General features: G+C 49.0%; 1 protein-coding gene across 1 annotated transcript in view; it reads left to right on the forward strand.

Moving 5' to 3' along the window:
- TOGARAM1 (TOG array regulator of axonemal microtubules 1) overlaps positions 1-18,578 on the forward strand; it is an 871,068-nt gene that overhangs the window by 121,739 nt on the left and 730,751 nt on the right. Inside the window, exon 2 of the mRNA XM_086937344.1 lies at positions 8,163-8,322. Coding sequence (XP_086793470.1) covers positions 8,163-8,322 — 160 coding nt within the window. The remainder of the gene's footprint in view (positions 1-8,162; positions 8,323-18,578) is intronic.

Genomic DNA, 18,578 nt, shown 5'->3' on the forward strand with positions numbered 1-18,578 from the left:
ATTCGGAACTGTACCAAGCTGACAGAGTTCAGGAGAGCGTTGAAGACCTGGCTATTCAAACAAGCGCACGGCTAGAGCACTGTTCCATCTGTCTCCTCATTTACCATCTACCATCTGTTTCTTCAGCGCCATGAAACCCCTGGGTGACCGTGCGCTTAACAAATTCCGCATAAGATAAGATAAGATAAGATGCCAGGAAGTGACAGTGAGAGGGTAAATTCTATTGAGAAATGGGTATTCTCACAGTCTAATAGTGGGCTGCCTAATAAGCGGCAAGTCATATATTCTTTATAGATAATAGCGATACTGCCGCCTGTGCCTGTCGTTCTGTCTTTCCTCTGAATTAGATTTCCGGGGGAAGTGATTGCACAATGTCTGGTTCAGAGCTGGTGGTAAGCCAGGTCTCCTTAAGAAACAAAACTTCGAGGTATGAGTCTTCTAACTGCGTTAAGATCTCAGTCTTATGTTTGGGCAGGGATCGGCAATTAAGTAATTTATAAAATTTCCCAGAAGGGAGAGCGAGTGACGAAGAGAGATTAAAACAACAGTTTAAACAGCTATCCTGATGCTTCTCAAGCGAAATGGAATGTACACATTTAGGCCCTGGGGTTCTGTTTAGCTGTTTAAGCTGCACGCTGGAATAGTGGAGGGCGTCTGAGAGTAAAATGGCAGGGGTTCTGGCTCATGGGGCCGGTCGAGCGCGGATGGGCGCAGACAGGCTTACCCATGGCGCGCCTTCGGCTTTGATATACCTAATTGGTATTGGGAAATCTTGCCTACCGGATTTGTTGGAGAAATTACGTGGAGGCTCCCTTACTCCTGCTGCCTGTCACCTTAGATTTTGTGGACCGGGAGGACGCCGCAGCTTGCCGGACCCGCTGCGCCTGCAGACTCTGTGGGGCGACGAGAGGGGTGCTGCATATCTTCGTTCCCCTTTGCATACCGGCAGGGCTGCGAGCAGCCTAGCAGGGACTCCATTGCCCAGGAGCCCCTGCGTGCTACACCTGTGTCCGCTCTCCCTGCCGGCCACGCCCCCTGACTCTTGTTAAAAGGTACTCTGTTCCGACCATCAAGCGGGAAATCTTGCCTACCGGATTTGTTGGAGAAATTACGTGGAGGCTCCCTTATTCCTGCTGCCTGTCACCTTGGATTTTGTGGACCGGGAGGACACCGCAGCTTGCCGGACCCGCTGCGCGGGTCCCGCTGCGCCTGCAGACTCTGTGGGGCGACGAGAGGGGTGCTGCATATCTTCGTTCCCCTTTGCATACCGGCAGGGCTGCGAGCAGCCTAGCAGGGACTCCATTGCCCAGGAGTCCCTGCGTGCTACACCTGTGGCCGCTCTCCCTGCCGGCCACGCCCCCCCGGCCTGCCCTAGCCCTACTTTACTGGGCGGAGTGACCGCTGCGTGGTAGCGCGCGGGCGCGCTCGGGGCGAAGACCGGGCAAAGAGCGGGCCGTTTGAGGCCGTTCGAGGACGGAGAGGACTGGACTGGGCCATCCCCTATCGCTCTCTGCTCGGCTACCTGGTTCTCTCACATAGTTCCTTTTCTACCTAGGCGGGTCGCCTACCTTGTTTAGTAATGTGCACTCGGGCAACCCATAGTAGGGCTGCTAAGGGGGGGCCGCAAACAAACGGCCCTATGGATGATTTTATTACTCGCACAAATCTAGCTATAGACAAGGAAATTACCAAACTGCAAACTCGTGTCTCCTTGGACTTGGCTGCTGCTAGAAGATTGCTCCAGGACATTGCCAATTCTAAAAAATCCTCCTTGGGTCATATAGCATCTGCTATAACTCCGGAGCGTCTGGCCATTCCGCGCTGCGTAATCACGCAGGCAGATGTCCATTACACTCCGGCGTCACTTGCTTTACCTCCATCCTTGTGTCCCACAACCCAGTTTGATAATCAGAATCCACCCGTGGCTATCCTCGATCAGCAAACTACTATTAAACCCCCTACTCTGGTAATACCTGATAAACATACATGCAATAACTCCAAAGGTAAATTACACAAAAGAAAACTTAACTCTAGGTCCGCTTACTCACGTAAGAAGGCTAAAATTGCTGTGGCACATCAGTTCAATGTTGGAAGTGTACCTGTGACTAACGCTTCAGGAGGGTGTGCCTCTTCGCCACAGGTATACCGAGAGGAAGATAAAGATGGTGCAGTTTCTGCATCTATTATTGCCAATACAAATACAGAGGAAGTTGGTTTACACTCAGAGGGTCAGGAAGGGAGGGATGGGGAGTTTATAGGTATAGTTTGGGAAACCTTAAAGAAGCTCCTTTCTCCCTTAGACCTGAGATTATCACGCATAGAAAATAATCTGATAGAGATGGAAAAGAGTATTATAGCCTTGGCTACTCTTGGCTTGTGAGGTTTAGAAAACCAAGGTCTCTTAGAGAAAGACCCAGCCCCACAGACCCCACAACCTCCCCCTTCAGCACCTGCTATAACACGGCCTGTTCCCAAACCTCGAACCATGGGTGTTGATCGAAAAACCTCTGATCTTCCAACTGGGACATCTAAGTTCCCCACCACCCAAATTCCTGTACATACCAATGCTGGTGCTCCCTTAAGGCCAAATGCCAGCAAAGCTGTCCACCAATCCACCCAGGGACCACGCAACAAGAACAATTTTCGAGGGGGCTATATTGATCTTCCTCCTGAGGCCAATGATTATGTGGTTGTGTTGACGGGTGTGCCCCAGATTGAAAATGACCACCACGAGAACCATTGGTCCCTGAAGAATAAGATCATGCATTGGCTCAACGTGAACAGACCGATTTCAAATGGTCGGAGAAGTAGAGTATAAATGGTCCGACGAGTTCCATGGGTGGGTCCTTCAAGGAAATCTAGTCCTGGTGACTGCATAGTGGTAACATTCGAGGATCCATACACGGCCCACCATATTTGCTCATGGCCCATTGATGGCGAAGGCTCACCCATTGTACCTAGGCCATTGTCCTTTTTCTACCCGCCGCGCACTACACATTTTCCGGGAGGCGACTGGTCACTGGTACACCACCAGACACGGAGGGGGTACTTAAATAGAGAGCAAGATCTAACTAGACGCTGGCTTGGGGCACCAACTTTGAACAGGTTTGGATGTCTTGAAGAAGTTGATTGACTCCTAAGGCAAGCTGTTTCTCCACCGCCTATAAAGGTTCCCTTAGCCCTTGGCGTCTCAGATCCTTTATTCCTGACAACCGAACCTGATGATACTAATTTCACTTCATTTCCGCAACCAACGATACTCTCCTCGCTAGCACATGGGGCGTTGAACTCCTCAAATAATCTAGGAACCCACGCAGTAGTGCATGAGATAGTTGTACCCCCCATGACTCCTTTGTCACCCCATCGGATGGCCCTGCCCGATGGGAAGCGACCTATCGCACCCAGGGCAATTACCCGAACACAGAATGAGTCCTCCCAAAGTCTAAACAGAGTTGTAGTAGCAGTGTCAGGATTGGAGCCTGATCCCCCTATTTCTGTCACCTCGCCCAGGCAGGATACCCCAGGTAAAACACAGCTGAAGATCCTAAGTTGGAATGTGGCAGGGCTTGCTCGCAATTTTGACAATCCAGAGTGGATTTCCTTCGTGGATCCCTTTGGTATTTGTCTCTTGCAAGAAACATGGTGCTTGGAACCTAGGCATAGGGTAGGCTATACAACTTACTTTGTTCCCGCCTCCCAACACCAGGGCAGTAAAGTTCGCCCGTCTGGCGGCCTTCTCATTTGGGTCAGCATTGCATTGGGTCTAAGCATAAGTCATAAAACCACTCAATCTCCTGATCTTCAGAGAATAACAATACAGTGCCATGGGGGCAGGAAGCTAGAAGTGTTTAACCTCTACCTAGGGGGGCCAGGGGAGGGGCAACAACGTTATTTTCAACAGGATTAAATATTGAACTTGGATCCTGTAATATCGACTCCTTTGTAGTCCTCGCAGGCGATTTTAATTGCTGCTTCAAGCCTCTGGCCAGCGAGGACATTTTGGACACCTGGGAAGATGACGCAAGGAGAGGCATTCCCATGCTCTCCCTAGATCCGATCCATAAATGGACCCAGAGTGCCATTGATATTAACTCACTCTGTATGGAACACGACCTCAGAGCAACTAATGGTCGTTCCAAGTCATACCTCAGGGGAGCGCATACCTACAACAGGGTGGGACACACTTCCAGAATAGATTACATTTTGTTGAACCACAATCTATGGCCGTTCCACCAAGACATGGAAGTCCTATTGACTTGCGACAGCGATCACAACCCTTTGTCTCTAACCCTCACCCCCCCCCCCCGTGGCACGACAGGAACTCAGTCAAGACCTCTCTCACATGGAAATCATCCCACGAACTTGTCCCTTCAAACTGTGGTAGGCGGCTAAAATGGGCTAAAGTAGCAGCGGACGAGGGGAGGATGGCGCAAGCGAAGACCATAATGACAGCTGTGAGGTTGCGTCTAGACACATCAGATATTGCCGAACATGCTGTTCTTGCGGTCTTCACAGAAACCATCTCGGCCCTAAGCGAGCTGTTCATAATTCCACAAAATAGGGTAAGGGCCACAACGAGAGGTGTATCCAAGGCAAGAGACAAATGGTATTCCTCGGAATGTCGGGTTGCCAAAGGGGATCTTATTCTAGCTGTAAAATCCAAAGACCCAGGTAAAATCAGACTTGCTAGGAAATCATACAAAAAAACTTTAGCCTTGGCAAGGGAAGTACATGATTCCAACTTCTGGAGTGAGCTAATGGACGCGAGTTCTAAAAAGGACTCCAAGGGGTTCTGGGATCTGATGAGAGCCAGGGACAAGCCCATCGATGCACAACTGACCTGCAACATCCAGGGGAGGCTTGGTTTGCCCACTTTTCTAAGCTTTACTCCATCCCATTAGGTGTATTACAATCAAACACGGGTCTCCCATCCAGACTGCCGGTTGCCACCACATTCAATGATCGCCCCTTCAGTGCTAAGGAAATGGAAGGGGCAATCAGGTGCCTTGTTGCTAATAAGGCTGCAGGCCCAGATGGCATTCCAGGCGATCTGTTGAGGGAAAACACATATGTATGGAGTAGTCTAATTGCCTCACTCCTGAATGAGGCTGTGTTGGGAGGCTGCCTACCTGACTCCTGGAGGGGCGCTGAGGTCGTCCCGATTTTCAAGAAAGGCCGCCGGGACGACCCAGCTAACTACCGCCCAATCAGTCTGCTCGACTCCACCCAAAAGGTAGCGGGCAAAGTAGTCTTAGGCAGAATCTTGCACTGGGCTGAAGCAAATCAGGTATTGTCAGATTTCCAGGCCGGATTTAGATCAAGAACCGGCACCATTGAACAGACATTTCGCCTTTTAATGCTGTATTGGAAAGTGGTCGTTTTGGGCAAGGGCAGTTTGTATCTAGTTTTCATAGATTTACGGACAGCCTTTGACCTGGTCCCACGAGACCAACTGTGGAATGTCTTAGAGGGGTTGGGTATCCCTCCATATTTGCTGGGTTTGCTTATTAAGTTTCACGAAAGCAACTTTGCACAGATTAGGTGGGGTGATCAGGGGCAAAAAACATCTTGCATTCCTGTAGATAGGGGTGTCCGCCAGGGTTGTGTGCTAGCCCCCACTCTGTTTTCACTCTATGTTAACGGAGTGGTGGAGCATCTTCTTCAACATCCAGCAGATGCACCCTCCCTGGCTGGCAGAAAAATACCTACCCTCCTATTTGCAGATGACACCCTCCTAATCTCAAAAACCCCATAGGCATTCAAAAGTTGCTTTCTAGCTTTAAGGACTTCTGTGACACCAAGGGTCTAGCTATCAATATAAGCAAAACCAAATTCCTCGTCCTAAACCCCCCTAGGAAAACTGTAATCCCTCCCACTCTAGACTCAGTCCCACTCGAAAGGGTAAAGGAGTTTGATTACTTTGGCATCCGACTCTGTGACTCCATGAATTGGAAGGCCCACCACCAAAAAGTCTATTTGACTCATAAGAGGGTTACAGGGGCCCTGCTAAAAGAACAACGTGCCTCATCTCTCAAACCCATTGGGGCAATATTAGACATCTACAGGGCTAGGGTGGTGAGTGCGGCACTGTATGGTGCGGAATTGTGGGGTGTACAGAGAGTCGACACCTTAACACACCTCGAGAACAATTTCCTTAAAGATCTTATGAAGTTACCACACAGTACCCCTACACTCCCACTCTTACTTGATGCAGGTACACGCCCAATAAGTGAGCAAGCTAGGCTACGCCCCCTCTTATTATGGGCTCGGATATGGAATGTGCCAGAACTGTCCAGCTATGCTGATGCCCTAAGAGAACTCCTTTCATTACCCGGCTGGCACAAGGTCGGCTGGCTTAGGGAAGTCAAGCGACTTCTTTGTGAACTGGGTCTAGGAGATGCTTGGGCTAATAAAACAGCTCCACCCAAACAGATGCTCAAGAAATTATATTGGTCATGGGCGGATAACGACAGAACGAGCAACTCCAAATTATGTAGATCTGTCGTAGAGTTTCTAGCAATTAAGGAGCTCCCCTCTAGAGAACCTTACCTGGACTTGATCCTTAATCCGGGTGATAGATCGTTGTATTTCAAATTCAGGGTGGGAGTTCTACCTTTAGGGCAGTTAACATCGAGTTGGAAGCCACCATTGCAAACCATACCGTATTGCCCTTTCTGTGAATCAAGGGTTGAGTCTATTGCCCATTTAATGTTCGAGTGTCCCGCTTATGTAGCGCCCAGGAACAGATGGTTGAAACCATTATGCAGGAGCCTGGGCACTAGATCGCATCTGGAGGCTCTACGTATATTACGATCTGATGCTCGCTCCTTGTTCGCCTGTTGCCTGGCAAAATTCCTTGGCTGGGCATGGCGGATAAGATCTGTGAGGAAATTGCTTCTCCAGTAATACGTTCTGCTTGATCCAGCCCCTAGCTTGTTTTTATTCTTCCGGCTAATAAATCTATTTTTATGATATTTTATTTCTGTTTTTGTAGATCTCATATAAAGTATATTGTCTGAGAGGAATGAATTGTTAGATTGCAATGTACTTTTATTCATTTTGTATTGTAATGCTTTTATGATATGATAAATATATCGAAATAAAGCTATTCAAACTTCAAACTAATTGGTATATAAAAGTTGGGTGTTATTTGGGGAGCACAGGGGCTCAAACTATTCAAAGTCCTGAAGAAGGAAAACAAACTGACTGATTAACTGTACTACAGATACCTCTAGATGTCTCAGACCATGCAGAAATATTCACCACCTGCACAGGAGGTAAAGGATGAAGTCCACTGGAATATTGAATGCTCTCTGGCGCACTACATGAACATGTCCTATCCTTGATTTATGACACACTGGTATATAACTTGCAAAAACCATTCAAAAACGTCTGAAATAAATTGAAAGAAAATATATGACCATCAAAATATAGTGATTAGGAAAAGGTATGTAGATACTCACTATGTGGCCATAAGAGCAGCTTTCTTTCCGGCGAACTCCACACAAAATTCTATGCCACACGTTCTACTAAAATTGGCTACTTGCACTCAGGTGTAGGAGTCAAGGAAGCACATGCCTTTAAGGAGTGATTAGGTTAGCACCTTCTTAGAAACACTTTGAGACTATCCTATATAGAAAGTTTCTGGAATGGGACAAAAGTACAGGGCCAGAAAACCATTCAAACGGGGTTTGGAATTCATATGGAATTAGTCAGTGCTGGCGATGTGAAATATTTAACTATACGTTGATATCACTTGTCTTCTGCGACCACTGCAGCTGCCACCCCCACAGCTGTGTAGTTCAGGATGAGAAATGCCCCTTGGCATGAAAGATGAGGGACAAAGGCTGTATGCCGGTGCAGACTAAATTGATGTGAACAGGAAAAAATTCCATGGATGACATAAGATGTGGCGTCTAAGAAAATAAAGTGGATCGCTGGCAGTAAGGTGGGGAATATTATAGGGTGATGAGGGACAATGTGTATTCTGATGTTTTTAAATGATACCCATACTAAGTGCAAAAAACTGGAAATCAATCAAAAAGAAATTGCTTCCAAGTGATATTGTAAGAGTTTGAATAGTGTGATAAAGAAATGCATTCTTCTGTAGAAATTGCAATTTAATGTTAATAAATCACGTTTTCCTGTTTGTGCACTTATAGTTCTCTGTCCTAAGTGACCTTCAAGCACCAACTTTAAAACCCAATCAAGGAACACCATGCCATGATGATGAAAGTGGTATCCGTAAGAAGCCTTCAAGGATTTCTAACACTTTTAAAAATAGTTTAGAGTTCAGCGTGGACAGTTTAACCAATGACACAGGTGAGCCTTTTCTTTTCACTGCTAAAACCCTTTTTGCTGAAAGTATGAAAATGGGATTTAGTGAAGATTGGTTTACCTTTGTGCAATGTAAACCAGTCAAATTGTGAATGGTATAAGAAGTAAAATATTAGTATTGGACTGCAGAGCCATGTCTTAATGGTTTATATTATTTGGTATAAGTGCACAGCCTTAAAGTTGTTGAAGGATTATTTTTGAAAAAAGTTCTGTCAGTGATTTGGGTGCACCACGGGTGAGGTTTTCCGTTCTAGACGTCTGTACGTAAACTGTTATAAGTGCTTCTAATGAGCCATTAGTTGCATCCCCTGGGCACTCCTGTAGGTTCCCAAAAGCTAGGACTCCACAAATTGCATGTATTCTTGTTCTTCAACATTCATTTTATTTTTCAAACTTGATTAAGGAAATGACTTCATCATTTCATTGTTATTCTTTAATTTTCATTTTTTTGGCATTGTTGCTTTACTTTGCTCCTATGCATTTCGGGCTATAATTCAAAAATGAAAGTATAACTATTCATACAACATCAGGTATGGATTGTCAAAACCATATCACAAATTCAAAACAGAAATAACCCTGCTGTCAAATCATGTGTTACTCGTGATTAGCATCCTCAAAAAAACCATTGTTTGAAGTAATTCAGAGTCGAACAGCCCAGTATTTTGTGAAAAAACACCCGTGTTTGTGAAATTTGTGCCCTTTGTGCAGTATTACCGAAGCAGGTAAGTGCTCACATTTTCCATAAGAAAATGACACGATGTCAAAACTTACATGCCGTTCCTCGATTCCTTAAATTGTGATTCTGTAATCAGAACGTAAAAACATCATTTTCGTACAATGTAAACAAACCGCTGCAATCGAGTTGTGAATCCGCTTAACAAACTAACTGAATATATATATACGAGCCAGTTTTCCCGTCTCCGCAAACAAACGCTGGCAGTGCTTCCGTGTTTCTGCCTTGAAACCTTCCTGTATTAGGTCACGTGCAAGTGAACTAATGAACAGACTTCTACGCGGTGATGCTAAAAAAAAACAAGCACTGGCGTTGCCAATAGGTCTCGCAGTAGGAAAGTTGGAGCTATTACAATTGCAAATAGCAATGCCTTTTATTTTTGTTTTCATTTTAAAAACATAAAGGGCTTTGTCATTTACAAAACCAATAGCTCCAACTTTCCTACTGCGAGACCTATTGTGCACTGCACAGTGTGGGTGAAAGTGGCACTGCGTGGGTGTGAGTGCCTTTGAGTGAGTGGCGTTGCGTGGGTGAGTGGCGTTGCGTGTGTGATTGTTGTTGAGTGGGTGAGTGGCGTTGCGTGGGTGAGTGGCGTTGCGTGGGTGAGTGGCGTTGCGTGGGTGAGTGGCGTTGCGTGGGTGCGTTGCGTGTGTGAGTGGCGTTGCGTGTGTGAGTGGCATTGCATGGGTGAGTGGCATTGCATGGGTGAGTGTGGCGTTGCGTGTGTGAGAGTGGGCTTGCGTGGGTGTGAGTGGCGTTGTGTGTCTGAAAGTGGTGCTGTGTGGGTAAAAGTGGCACTGCGTGGGTTTGAGTGTATTTGCGTGAGTGAGTGGCGTTGCGTGGGTGAGTGAGGTTGCGTGGGTGAGTGAGGTTGCGTGGGTGAGTGGCGTTGCGTGGGTGAGTGGCATTGCGTGGGTGAGTGGCGTTGCGTGGGTGAGTGGCGTTGCGTGGGTGAGTGGCGTTGCGTGGGTGAGTGGCGTTGCATGTGTGTGTGGCGTTGCATATGTGAGTGGCGTTGCATGTGTGAGTGGCGTTGCGTGTGTGAGTGGCGTTGCGTGTGTGAGTGGCGTTGCGTGGATGAGTGGTGTTGCGTGGATGAGTGGTGTTGCATGTGTGAGTGGCGTTGCATGTGTGAGTGGCGTTGCGTGGGTGAGTGGCGTTGCGTGGGTGAGTGGCGTTGCGTGTGTGAGTGGCGTTGCGTGGGTGAGTGGCGTTGCGTGGGTGAGTGGCGTTGCGTGGGTGAGTGGCGTTGCGTGTGTGAGTGGCGTTGCGTGGATGAGTGGCGTTGCATGTGTGAGTGGCGTTGCATGTGTGAGTGGCGTTGCATGTGTGAGTGGCGTTGCGTGTGTGAGTGGCGTTGCGTGTGTGAGTGGCATTGCGTGTGTGAGTGGCATTGCGTGTGTGAGAGTGGGCTTGCGTGTGTGAGAGTGGGCTTGCGTGTGTGAGAGTGGGCTTGCGTGTGTGAGAGTGGGCTTGCGTGTGTGAGTGGCGTTGCGTGTGTGAGTGGCGTTGCGTGTGTGAGTGGCGTTGCGTGTGTGAGTGGCGTTGCGTGTGTGAGTGGCGTTGCGTGTGCTGCCTTCATTGAAAGGGATAATCTAACTCCTGAAATGTTCTTGATTATATAACCCAAGATCAAACAAAAACTAATTAACTATTGGAAGAAAAGCACGAGACCTTTAAAAAACACTTTCCTCCTTCACTAAAACATGAAGGTATACACCAAATTCAATAAACTGGGTTCTAGAATATTAATTTAATGTAAATATAACTGGTGTGGCTATGATTTTATTCTTTGCTTATACTTTTTTGTTAAACAACTGTGTAAACTAAGTGTTCTGGCATCTAGATGCGACGGACCACACTGTAGAAAACCTCAAATCCAAAACCGTGGCATAATGTAAAGAACAGGAATTATTACCATGATAGCCCATTTTATTGGCTTTATAGCTAAAACAAGCAACTGTAAGATCAGTCAAAGCTAAAAACACATTGGGATTTTGACGAGAACAAAACATTAAGTGCCCACATTTTGAAAATCACTGGGATTGTTCTCGCTATACTAATGTTTAAGAGGAAAAAAGGTCAATGAAACTCAACTGCGTGTACCAGAGATGAGGAAGAAGAACTGTTAAACTAAAGTCATGTAAATAATTACAAGGAAGGACGGGTGAGAGACGCACGGAGAGCAGCAGCCTTTGATGTGCTGGCCGGCCGACAAGTGAATAATTAGGGGAGGAGAAATGCTGGCATGAGGCCGAGCGCACGCTGGGGTTTTAGGAAAAAAACAGAGGAGGTGGTCTTAGGATACGTGAAAGGAGAGACTGAGGTGGAGTGGACTGGAGGGGAAGGAGACCTGGCCCGGAAGTTGCTTAAAGAAGAGACACGTGAACACTATAAAAGGCCTAGTTATTTATTATAGATTTTACATTTTAAAATATTAAAATCAAACATAAGAGAGGTTTTTGAACAGCGCACACCCCGAACTCACACATTCAAAGGTTCTGTCATATGTGATGTACACAAAGGCGGCTTGGTGAAAAAGATTTTGCCCAGGATCGCACACATTAGTGAAGCAGGGATGCCGGGATTAATCTTAGACGTTTCAAATTCACGCTGCATTTCAGCCATCTTTCATTTATAACGTGGTTTCACTTCAATAAAAGACCATAAACAATGAAGAAAACGTTGTTATAATAATAATCTACAACTTAAATTAAACACATTACTGAAGCTTCCTAACAGTTTGTGCCGATCAAAGATGATTTTCTTTGGAAGAGTGAGGTGTATGGAAGCCGATGGGCAATGAAAGTCGGTGTGCTTACTGCCCTGGTGCGGGTGCAGCATGCAGTATTGTTGTAGGGCTCCACATCATATATAACACCACACACCCTGAAAATGGCGAGGAGGGGGGGCAAGGGAGGTGGTGAACTCAGACAACGGGAGGGGGCGGGAGCAAAGTTAACTTGGACAATGGTGGCGCACAGAGAAGACCTTGAAACGCAAGCAGGAGGACGGGACGGGCTGAACAAGAAGTAAAAGCAAACTTCCAGATTAATACTTTCTTCCCCCAACACGTGTCCCTATCAAAACGAATGTAACCCACTTACTCGGGATACATCCTCATCCATGGACGTCCACAGAAACTGAACAGATAGCACAAGAATGAGATTCCAAAGGCAGGGGAGAGGGGCTGCCCCAGGACCAGGGGAGCCTAAGATAGCAGGGGGAAGGAGAGCGAGCTGTGAGGAGAGGGTAGAACGAAACCAGGGGAGTCTGAGATAGCAGGGGGAAGGAGAGCGACCTGCAAGGGCTTGTTTAATAGAACATAGGTAAGCATTGGAGGTGAACACTTGCTTACATGCTCACTCAGATGCGTGCACTTGTTTAATTTTTTAGTTACAGCTAATGTTCGTAAGAGACTTTGATTGCATAGGGAATGTTTCCTCATGTAAAAAGACTAGGTGGTTTTGACATGATGAAGTTAAAGCGCGGAGTGAAAAATAAACAAATGAAAGACATCTGGACTAACCAATTAAGCCTCCTAAAGACCGCAGACATAAGAGTGCATTTAAAAGAGACAGAGACAGTCTGCAGAAAAGGGGAGAGAGAGGGGAGGTGCTGGGGAACAGATGGCCGTGAAGCAGGGGGCGGGGCAGCGGAACCCTTTGAAGTCACGGCGCAAATGCTGCTGGCAGGGGAAGTCTGTGGGTGAAATGCAAGCTCGTGCACGAAGGAGCTTGTGTTCACGTGATTTCACGTGAACTTTCGAAAAACCGCTCGTAAAAAGTCAGCTTTTGGTTTGACAATAATAGGTCCGAGTTTCACTCGACCTAAAAATTAAACAGACAAGCGGAAAACGAAAGCCGTGCAAAACTAGATGGGCCGGCCAGCAGTGAAAAAAGTAATGTTTCGGGAGAGCCTGGTGCGGGAATGCGAGCGAGGGGAGGCAGGCAGATTACGAGGGAAGCCGGATGGGGGTGGGAAAGCCTGGTGGGAGGCGTGAACGCCGGATGGGGGCGGGAAAGCCTGGTGGGAGGCGTGAATGCGCGAGGGGAGGCAGGCGGGAGGCAGGCGGATTGGGAGAGAAGCCTGATGGGGGCGGGAGAGCCTGGTGGGTGGGCGTGAATGAGGGGAGGACTGGGCTGGGCTTGCATGCGATGCGCGTGCATGTACACGGGCACTGCATGAAAACCGCGGGGCTGAAAGCCCTTTGGTTTGAAGATGTTTTCGCCACATGAATTCTCGCTACGCTCGATGCGCTTGCGCGCATCGATAGGTCGCGAGACCTAAAAACTGCCGCCGTTCCCAATAGATACTCCAGTGGGGGAATTCACGGAGTGATCAAATAATCTCTCTGCTCAATCTTAACAGGTATAAAAATAAGGTATAGAAATAAACGGTGTAAAAAGAAGAAAAAAATATGCGCTAAGAACAGGACAAAGTGCAATAGAGTGCCCAAGAAAACGGATTAAAAAAGAATGGGTTCATAAAGACCAGTTCATAAAACAAAATTGAATGTCCGAAGTGTGTGAACTATAAGTGCATTCCAACCAATGTGTTTTTTTTTTTTTTAAACTCTTTATTCGTGACTGTTTCAGGATGACATACATTTCTGTTCAATTGCACCTCATATCACTCAGCAGTCTTTTCCATTTTCTTAACCATTAATTGTGGGGGTATAACATTTCAGTTGTGAGGTACTTAGCATAACATTCCCCGGATGCATCCCAAGTATGTGTTTCAAACACCATAATCATGGTTCTCATTATTGGCAAACCCCAACTGTCCCCCCCTCCCCGCCCGCCCCCCTCTGTCTCCTGGTTGGTCTCTCTCCTACACTCGATATCCCGGGCCAAGGTGGCTCTGTCTATCTGGAATTTGTGTAGGGTCCTAGGTCTGGTCTAACCCCGGTGAGTTGCCCCATTGCTCGTGAGCCTCAGCCCCCCCTGCCATCTGTGTAAGTTCATCCCACCGGGTCTCCTGGGCTGTCCAGGTCTGTCTCTTCCAGTTCTATCAGCATTTGGTCCCATTCCTGTGCTATGGGGTATTTGCGAAGGCCCTTGCTCTCCTCCTCCCGCAAAGCTGCAGATTCTGCTTTACCCCATTTCAGCATGTCGCTGCGCCACACTGCTACTTGCGGGGCCCTGGGCGACTTCCATCTCATAGTGAGCACCCTGATCGCCAGCACTAGCGCCAGGTCCGCAAACTTCAGTTGTGCCTTGCATGTTTTGGGCCGTTTCCTGTTCCCTAGTAGACAGGGTAATGCACCCTCCGGGATCCGGAGTGTTGTTATGGAGTGCAGCGTGTGTTTGATCGTCCCCCAGTAAGTATGTAATTTCGGGCATGCCCATAGCATGTGAAGAATATGTGCCTCGTCTTGTTGACATCTCGGGCAGCAGTGTGCAGCGGTAGGGAACATTCTGTGTAGTCTCTGGGGCGTAAGGTAAGCTCTATGGAGAATCATGGCTTGTATGAACTGAAATTTAACATTCCTAGATACCCGTCTATGATGACCCAGAATTACCTTCCACTCTCCGTCTGATATGTCTTCACCCGCGTCTACAGTCCAGGTCTCCCTGAGTGTGGCGATCGGCGACGTCACATGTTCTCTGATACCAACATACAGCCATTTCACCAAGTGTCCCCCCGTGCCCATATAATGCATGAGGTGTACTAACTCATGTTGATCTGGTTTTGTACGTTGTGGGGCCCAGGTCCGTCGTATGTAGTGAGTTACCGAGGCGTGTAGGAGGTATAAACGTGAAGGGGCTCCTGTGACCTGCACAAATGAGGCATGGTCCAGTATGGTGTCATCGCCGAACAGGTCTCCCACCCTGTCCACCCCGGCCTCCGTCCATGGACGTAGTCTGCGCTGTGTTAGAGTCCCCTGTGGTGTCGGGAGCCCCAGTAGAGGGATATTATCCGCATATGGGGAGGTCCCCGCCGTGTATGACAGCGATTTCTTCCAGCAGGTCAGGGCCACATGCAGAAGGGGGTGGCAGTCCCTGGGGGTCCTAGCATTGGGCAAGAGGAGGGAGTGTATGTCTCCACGTGCTAAATTGTCCGTCGTGTAACCGATCTCATGCAAGTCTCTACCCGCCACCCATCGGGTCAACCATTGGAGCTGGCTGGCATAGTAGTAGCTTCGCAGGTCCGGTACCCCCAGGCCGCCCCGTCTGGTGTGTAGCTGCAGTTTTTTAAGGCTAATTCGTCTTCTCCCCGATCCCCATATGAGGCTGACCAGTAATGTATCAAGTGTGGTGAAAATCTGTCGCGGGAGCAGGACCGGCAGGTTTACAAAGTAATATAATATGCGGGGGAGCAGGACCATCTTCGAGACTGCCACCCGTCCCATTACCGATAGGGGTAGGGACGTCCAGAAACCTATGCTACCTCGCAGGCCAGTAATGGCCTTACGGATATTACCGTCGATTTGAGCCTCTGGGTCCCGGTATACCTGTATCCCGAGATATTTGAACGTGGTTGGTGCCACTTGAATTTCATAGGCCCCGAACTGTATGTAGGGGGGCTGTTGGCCCTCTCGGAAGAAGAAGCCCAGGGACTTTCCCGGGTTTATAGCCAGTCCAGATATGATCTCAAAGCGCCTGAAAACAGTCGCCAGGGGCGAGTGGTCCCCTCGCAGGTTCCGGAGAAATACCAAGATGTCGTCAGCATATATTGAGACCATGTGGTCGATGCCCTCTACTGGTATGCCTTCCTCCGCAGCTCTAATGCGAAGCGCAATAGCCAGGGGTTCCAACGTCAGCACAAACAGCAGTGGCGACAGTGGGCAGCCCTGCCTTGTGCCCCTATGGACCTCATAACAGTCCGATGTGTGTCTTCCCGTGCGTGCCCTAGCCGTCGGGCCTGTGTACAACAAGCGGATCCATTTTATAAGGGCCTCTGGGAACCCAAAACGATGCAGGACTTCAAACATGAAGTCCCACGTCAGGGAGTCGAAAGCCTGACGGAGGTCAAGGGCTATGCAGCCAGCGTGCGGTAAGTTGTGAGGTGTAGTTGTCATGAGAGCGTGGAGTCGCCTCGAGTTCTGGGAGGTACTCCTCCCTGGAAGGAAGCCACATTGGTCAGAATGGATCAGGCCAGGGAGGTGGCGCTGGATCCGCATGGCAATAGCCTTACTAAGGATCTTATACTCCGTGGAGAGCATGGATAGGGGTCTGTAATTACCCACATCTTGAGCATCCCTGCCGGGCTTCGGGATAGAGATCACCAAGGCCTGCATGGTGGTAGTCGGGAGGTGACCAACCTCGTAGGCGGTGTTGTAAATTTTCTCCAGGACGGGGGCCAGCACATCAGCGTAGGTTTGATAAAATTCCCCCGGCAGGCCATCCATGCCCGGGGTTTTTCCCCGGTTAAGTGTATGGATTGCTACCTTTATTTCGTGTTGTGTAATAGGTCCGGCTATAGCCGCCTGGATTCCAGGGGTCAGCACTGGGAGCATTAGGTCATCTAGGAATCCCGTTATGTCTTCTCTGGTCCCTACAGAGGGGGGGGCGTAGAGGTTCTCCAAGTGAGTCTTAAATACTGTGTTAATCTCCATTTGAGTGTGCACCTGTGTACCCGCTGCGTTCCTAATAGTCGTTATGGTAGGGCATTCGGGGGCATCCCGAACTAGCCGGGCAAGCAGAGCGCCGGATCTGTCCGCCTCCGCCTGTTGTCTTTTCAGATAGGCCCCATAGTCCATCACTCTCAGGGTTTCTAGCAATTCTGCGTGGTCAATATTACACTGCTGTAGCTCAGTTGTACGGCCAGGGTCCTGCCCCGCTGCATTTTCTAGGTCGCGCAAGCGCTGTTCCACTTCACATAGCTTACCGTGGATCTCCTGCCTGGCTCCCACCTGTCGGCCTATAGCAGCCCCCCGTATGACAGCCTTCATTGCGTCCCACACCACTAGGTTCGAGGATGCGGAGTCCCAATTGGTATTGAAGTAATCAGTTAAGGCGTCAGCTAAATGTGCGCGGAACGGGCCATCCTCGAGCAGCGCAGGGTTAAGCCTCCAGGTAGGAACTGGTGAGGGTACTCTACCCCAGTGTAGGTCAACCGCCAGCGGTCGGTGGTCCGAGAACGTTTTAGCAAGGTAATCTGCTGTGGCACACCTAGTCACTACAGAGTTAGAGCATACAAACCTATCCAATCTGGTATGTAATTTGTGTACCGGGGAGTAGCATGAGTATTCTTTGTGTGTCGGGTGGAGTGTGCGCCAGATGTCCGCCAAACTCCAACCCCGAAGCCACGTCCCAAATGACTCTGATAGTTTATGTATTCCCGCCGCCTGGAGGGGGGGGTGTGATCTGTCGAGGGTCACATCCAAAATCATGTTCCAGTCACCACCCAGAATCCAGGGGACGTCCACCCAATCCGCTAACGCCCAGCCCACAGCAGTAAGGAACCTATCCTGGTCAAAATTCGGGGCATAAATGCTGCCCAGCACTACCACCTCCCCGTCCAAGGTGCCTCTCACCAACACATAGCGTCCCTGTTCGTCAGTCCGCCTTTCCAGTTCCACAAATGGAGTACCATGGCGCACCCATATTGTGGCCCCTCTTGAGAAGGCAGAGTATGTGGTAGAAAAAACAGTACCCCTCCATTTCTTTCTTAATAGGAGTGCCTCGGAGTGTGTCAGGTGCGACTCTTGTAGGAACACTATGTGTGCCCTTTGCCGTAGTAGGAAAGCGTGTACTCTGTGTCTCTTCTGCAATGCCCCCAGCCCTCTCACATTCCAGGTGACCAGCCTATACTTTCCGTGTGTGTCAGCCATAGCCCCGTGTTGGTGTCAAAAGTAGTGTTCCCATATGTCATATTGAGTGATTCTTCCATGCCCCCCAGGAGACAGTACCCTCCCTATCCCAAACCCCAACTGTAAAGGCGCAGCCTCCAAACCCTGCTGTGCCAAACCAGAAACATTGGAACGTAAATAAACAAGTAACAATGCATACGCTAGTGGGGGGTCGGCCAAGCATCTGCCGTGTCCATAGTGCCATGCTCGGTCATGTCGCCGGCTCAACGGCGCCGCTGGGAGAGCTCTTTTCGAAGTTAGTCAGTGTAGGTAGCCACGTCTCGTGGAGGGGGGGGAAGTAAGGGGGCAGGGGAGGGGAGGGGGGGACAAGGGCGGCCCCATACTGGCAGGACCAGCCCGTTGCAGCTATGCGCCACAGGAGGCGCAGGAACCGCATCGCACGATCCCTGTATCTGAGTTTTTCTCCCCATCCAGGGCAGGCCGCACGGTGCTCGCCAGCAAATAAAGGGCAACATACACATTCTGAGCAAGCACATTTCCCCTCCCCCCCCCTCCCCCCCACCCCGCCGCCCCCCCCCCCACTTCATACAGAAAAGGATATCGTGTTGTAATCAAGTCTCAGGTCTAGTTCATAGGAGGTATTACTCTTGGGCATTGTCCAAAAGTTCATCCGCGGCTCTAGGCGTCACCGTCGGAAATAGGATCATACTGCTATCCGAGTCAGTGTACAGTGCTATCCTCAGTGTCCGT

The sequence above is a fragment of the Lissotriton vulgaris genome, chromosome 9 (genome assembly GCF_964263255.1).
Source record: "Lissotriton vulgaris chromosome 9, aLisVul1.2, whole genome shotgun sequence".
Lineage (NCBI taxonomy): Eukaryota > Metazoa > Chordata > Amphibia > Caudata > Salamandridae > Lissotriton > Lissotriton vulgaris.